Source organism: Chaetura pelagica, unplaced genomic scaffold, assembly GCF_000747805.2.
Source record: "Chaetura pelagica isolate M959 unplaced genomic scaffold, ChaPel_1.0 scaffold78, whole genome shotgun sequence".
Lineage (NCBI taxonomy): Eukaryota > Metazoa > Chordata > Aves > Apodiformes > Apodidae > Chaetura > Chaetura pelagica.
Window position 1 is genome coordinate 1,813,456 of NW_009954492.1, and position 6,486 is coordinate 1,819,941.

The following is a 6,486-nucleotide window of genomic DNA, read 5'->3' on the forward strand; positions in this document are numbered from 1 at the left end:
TCAACAATGTGAGGACTGAAAGGTGAAACTCAGTACTCAATCAGTGAAATAAATAAGATGTTCAACATCTTATTCAAATCCTTTTTATTATCAAGTGTTTTCAGTAGTGAGAGATGTTCTGGGGTTGCTCGGAGGTGCAAATATTCAGGTCATATATGTATGAATGCTTTGAAGAAGGACTGCTTTTGACTGCAGGGACTGCTTTTGACCACACAGGAACATGTCCAGATGTGTTTGGAATGCCTCCATAGAAGGAGACTCCACAACCTCTCTGGGCAGCCCATTCCAGTGCTCCGTTACCCTCACAGTAATGTCTTGTCCATCCAAAAATTCCAAGGTCATGTTCTCACAGCCACCTGAACCTAAAGCAGCCTTGGGTGCTGGCTGACCACAGTGCCTGTGGAATACATCCCTGTGCTGCCCATGCACTCCTGCTGCTGCTCCTGGGGTTTCCACCGCAAGTCCCATCCCAGGGCCAGCACAGTCCTCCTGGCATCAGCCTGTGCCAGGCTGCATTGTGCAGCACAACTTGCAGGACACACAGGTTCTGGGAAAAGAAGAAGAAGGGCTAGAGATGCAAATATCAAGAGGCTGCTGGTGAAACTCCAGCAATTACAAATGATTGTCCAAAGGTATCGGGGACTAGAAAACTCTTCCTGCGCTACAACTGGACTCAACATTCAAGACATTTTGTCTTCAATTCCTAGCAGAGTTCCCTCCCTTTTACTCCTCTTGCATTCTCAGGGAAAGTTCTTGAATCGGAAATGTGGGGGAATATAACTCTTCTTAACCTAAGCACCAAGCTGTTCCAGCAGAATGGATAATGTTCTGGTGCAATACAGTGGTTTCGCACATGTATCTTTTTTGCCTTTCTAAGCACTGTGCTGAAATGACTGAAAAGGAGTTTCCTTCTCTTATCCATACTGGATACTCTCATTTCCCAAAAACCCTCTGATGCCACAGAGGCATAGCCAGAGGTAAGCACATGAGCAGTCCCATTGAAATCAATCCTCTGAGAGGTCCAAGCTCTCATTCTTCAAGGAGTTCAATCATTCTACTGCCCTCCCTGCACCAGCAGTTTCTAGACAAAGTGATACCATGAATAACCACAAATAGCACAAAGATAAAGAACCTCTTCATTCATTCTGTGGACTGGGACACCCGGTGCCACAGCTGGTGATTAGTCATCACTTTTTAGACACATTGTGGGTGCTTATGAACCCACCACTCAAACAGATTGGGCAAGCGGACTTTTCCTCAACCAGCCACACACTTACAACCAACTAGCTCTTATGACAATCTGTTTTTATACTTGCTGCCCTACAGCAGTTCCAAGTCAATGGGCAATAATGTTATAAACACAGTATAAGTAGCCAAATGTTATAAAATTGTGGAATGGCATGTTTTCATTGCTTAAACATCATAGAAAACAGTGGTGAACATAAGGGAAGGAGTCTACATCATCCCAATCTTGCTATAGGATGGAACTAAGTCTTTATGTGCCTTACATAGATTAAGACCTATAAGTAGTTTTCTTAAATAAATTTATAAATGTTTTTATAGAATAAAGTTGGTTAAAAAAATCCAAGCTGAACACAACTGACAGTGAATCATGAGCAGCACAGAAAACACTTGTGCCAGAGCTTGCTACACAACTACTTTGTCTCAGAAGCCCAGAAGAATAGATGAAGTGCAGACAAAAAGCCTCAATATTTTTACTACCTGAGACAACCTGTCTGCTATCAACCAAGGGCAAATCTGTCTCTATGATCACTAAAGCAATTTAATGCAGACCTATTGTGAACTTCTGATAATAGATACTGATTCATACAGATACTATAAAATTCCTTGTATCTTTTGGCTGCTAGAGACCAGATTTTTCAATATCAAAATATACCTCCTTTTCTTAGGTGCCTGCAAGTCTTTACTTTTACAATAACACATTGCAAATCCATTTACTTCTGTGTGTTCAAAAAACTGTCAGTCATAAGAAGTCAAAAAAGAATGAAGGTTTCAGCTGAACACACTTTTCTGAAACAAAGATAATTTTAAACAAATTTTTGCCTTCGAGATTTGCAAATGCAAAAGCTCGCTTAATTCTTCAGCAGCTTACCCAGCCCCAATGACAAGTAAAATTAATCTTTTGAGTGCACAGGGAGAGACCACCTAAATCAGAGATAGTGCCTAGAGAAATGCAAATGTCCATACTTCACACATTATAATTGGAAAAGAACATTCAGCACCTTTTACAAACAATAACTTTTATAATAAACAAATGGTAACTACGTTGGTCCATACTTCCTCAAGAGATTAATTTTTAGATTGCTCAAGCACATAATTTAAAGTGTACTTGTACTTGCAAATCACTTGCAGTACAAAAGGGATCTCTCTTGCAAAACAAGAAGCTCAGTTTCCCAGAGAAGTAATGGATGGAAACATGCATGAGGAATTGTTTGTATCAAAGCTTTAGCTTGGGTCAGGATGAAATCTTTTTACTACATTCCCTACCAGTAGCCTAACTGAAAAATGTTACTGCAGCATAAGGACTCCGCCAGAGGATTTAAAATAGTCTAGAGAATGGCTGTCATCTGCTGAGACTGACACAGAGTTTTCCCACGTTTCTGGGACAAGTGTCTCTTTCACCTTTATTGCTGTCCCCGGCTGAAAGAGGGAGAGGGCAGATATCTGAATTTACTCTATATCCCCACTCTCTCCCAAAAGAAGTCCAAACTAAGATGGATGGTACTGTTTTGGGGGATTAGCTTGTTGCAGAGGCCATCAAAAGGGAATTAAAAAAGCAGATTTTTCCTAAGAAACTTGCTCCAGTCTTCCATGCAAAACAATTACCACAATGTTACAGTGCAAGAGACATGTTTACCTGCTAGGGTAAACAGCCAAACAGAAGGGAAGGAGTATAATAGCCATGTCAGTAAAATGCTTGAGCCAGATACAAGTTTGCTCACCCAGGCAGTCTCTCACTGCCTGAAATCACAGTGCTGCTCCATACCTTTAGCTCTGATTTGATCCTTTCTTTCTCCTTCATACTGTTGTGGTTTGGGCCTAACATGACAACAAAGAACTTGCCACGTGGCCACTCACTCCCCCCCACACACACACATTGGGATGAGGAGGAAAAAGGCCAACTAGAAACTTGTGAATCGAGACAAGGACGATTTCACTCAGCATTTATGGTCACAGGCAAAACAGACTCTGGGCTGTTATTTAACAACCTAAGCGATGGATTAAAGAAATCTGTGACTGGTATCAGAAATACTAGCAGATAATGAGACTATTATATCGAAGATCACTTTGAGACCTGATTTATCTCAGTAGCAAAATAACTAAGGGCTTTTTAAACATTTTTTGCAAGACCTGATTCTGATGGTTGGACTTCACAGACCAAGACTACAGTAATTCTGCAATCTTTCTAAAGCATCATTATTACTGTCATACTTCAACCGTTTTTAATACAATGCCTATTTTTAAAAGAAAAGCCCTTGAAACTAAATTTCTATGTGCAGTTGTTACACTGGAAAAAAAAGCAGAAATACAAGCTTTGTTGCATTACTTTCCTTCTGTGTCTTGCGATGGGACACTACTGATGGGGCACAAAACTCTTTCTACCACATCCATCTTTCACCAAAGACAGTCTATGCTGAAACCAGCTACTGATTTTATAAGATTTTTGGTGGTACATCTCTCTTATCTACAAACCTAAATGTTTAGACAGGAAAAAATCTGACCTCTCAAACTGTTCAAAACATTGACCTGTCTTACACACAATCCCATCTGTCTGCATGTTCCACTTTTCTCATTAAATAGATGGATAGTGCTTAACGAATGTACATAACATTATGTAGCTGGTTCATTGCTGTGTTGTAACAACACATCAACATTATTACCTTCTTGACCAAATCTTCCCCAAAGCCCCTCTTGTCAGTTGTAGAGGACACGCAGAGAACACAGGCACTTACTAGCTGTAAGCCCTTGTTAGCTCCAAGCATGTCAGGCAAGACAAGGTGCATCTTACAGATCAACAGGAGCCATGGTATTTGAGAAGCTAAAACTGAACCAGGGTGAAATATATTGCTCTTGTCAGGGACAGAAGTCATTCCCAAATGTTAAATTCCAGCACCTTGTGGGAACAAATGCTAAAGGATTTAACTAGGTGAGCTTCCCACCCTAGAACACCTTCCTTACAAAAGCAGATTCACAGGTTTCAGTAAAGAAGAGAAACCTATTTCTGATGGACTACTTATTCTGTCTTGTCACTTCATGAGAAAAATGAGAAGAACATTTAGTAAGAAATTAATGCTTTACACTTCCCATCTGTTCTTTCTAAATGTAGGTTACTGTATTTACACAGTCTCTTGAACATGGATTTGTTTCTTGTTTAATTCTAGTTGGACATACATTTTCTAGTTATATGCAAATGTAAAGTAATTGAGAAGCTGCCTTCAAAGAATAACATGAAAGTAGTCTCAAAAGCAGACGCCAAACATTTGGCAATTTAACTAACGCAAAAGAAATCTAGCAGCTGCATACAAATGCACCATGTACAGCTGCTGCATAAGATTTTCTTCCTTTTGCCTCCCTCCTCACTAACCAGAATCAGAAATAGACATTTGTAATTGTTTTACTGGAGAAAAACCTGCAAGAATCACTGCTATAATATGTTCAGAATTCTAGATCACTGTATTACTATTAAACATAAAATATCTAAAAAAAAATCAGGCATAAATGCAGGTATGTCACTAACATTAGTTTCAGGTTTACTTCTTAAATATTTCAGACAGCCTACCTCATTACTGACTTCAGCAGGTTTTTTCTTTGTTTCTCCTATGTCCAAATAGCTGTGGAAGGAAAACAGCATTAATTACTTATAGAAGCATCTCATTACACAACACATGTATTTCTACATTTTTTTCATGAAGTTTTAAAAATTTATCATGCCTCAAAATAATAAAAAACAACACACCAAAACTAATTCAAGATTATAATCAATTAATATAAATCTGCAAGGTAGCCCTTGGGGGTAATACAAAAGACTGGGGAGAACCAATTACCCACCTTCAGGCCACTGGTGATTAGAACAGACCATCACTAACCCCCTTGTCAGAAAGAAGCTCACATACTATTGTTGAGTTGGATCAATAAATCTCTGTACAATGTCAACTTACCAGAGTTTTCAAAGCCACCATCCTGCCTCTTAGTTTCTCACAGGAAGTCTCTGATAGACTTAAAGCTTTCCTCCATACCCAAATTTAATGAAGGGCATCAGCTAAAGTTTAAAAGGATCTAAAACACTTGTGTTTCAACAGTACATAGACATATCTGAACATTGTATAACCTGGCTTCTTGGGGTTGTGATGAACCAATAGTATTTTCACAATTGTTTTATGAATTAACAACATACAAGCTTCAACAGGCCAAGAAAACAAAATTAATGTCTATAAATACATGAGGTCTGAGTATCAAGAAGGCAGGGACAAGCTCTTTTCACTTATGCCCTGTGACAGATTGAGGGGCAATGGACTCAAACTCGAGCACAGAAGTTCCATCTCAACATGAGGAAGAACTTCTTTACTGTCAGGGTTACAGAGCACTGGAACAGGCTGCCCAGAGAGGCTGTGGAGTCTCCTCTGCAGACTTTCAAGACCTGTCTGGATGCCTTTCTGAGTGATCTGCCCCAGTTTTCTTTTGTCCTGCTCTGGCAGGGGGGGTTGAACTTGGGCGATCTTCAGAGGTCACTTCCAACTCCTACTATTCTGTGATTCTGTGATTGATTTGAACAATACTGCTGTCCATTACAGTACATAGACTCACAAAAAAACTGCATTAACACTAAAGTGTTAGTTAAAACAGATAGTGATGGATTAGCTGGATGTTGCCTTTCCAAAGAAAAGGAGTTAAATAAGCCATGAGTAACCCGTAGACAGGCAAGCAGGCAACTGTCCAGGTACCCAGGCCACACTAGCTGCTTTCCCACTCTGAGAGTGGCTCCTCTCATGAATGCAGCTCTCAGTAGCTGCCAGCACTGCAGGATGCTTCTGGTTTTCAGTGCTGCAGAATGAGATGCCTTCATGGGTAGTGATAACTCAGTATAGCAGCACCTTTGAGCACCTTCTGCCAAGAGCTAAGCAAGAGAAGAATGGCTGGGGCATGTATTATATACTGGGAGCATCTAGCTGAACATTATTAGGTGATGGACATTTGATATGGGTTCCCTTGATTCTCATTTTCAGTGGAAAACTACAGATGCTTTGCCAGCCTTTTAAGACTAGAAGACCCTATCTAAGGCAGGTTTACCTGATGGTAAGCATCAGTGCAGGCATACCAAAAGGCCTCACAGGCCACAAGACATCTGCACCCCTACAGTAATGTAGTAATGTCAGGCTCTGTAGACAATGACTGGGATAAAATTTGTTTCCAGAGGAACTTCTCTGCTTGCCAAAAGTTTGTATTTATGAAATCTTAATGAAATTG

General features: G+C 40.1%; 1 protein-coding gene across 1 annotated transcript in view; it reads right to left on the reverse strand.

Annotated features, from left to right (window-relative positions):
- Nucleotides 1-6,486, reverse strand: part of DCDC2 (doublecortin domain containing 2) — a 72,730-nt gene that overhangs the window by 54,783 nt on the left and 11,461 nt on the right. The window contains 1 exon segment of the mRNA XM_010004525.1: nt 4,802-4,853. Coding sequence (XP_010002827.1) covers nt 4,802-4,853 — 52 coding nt within the window.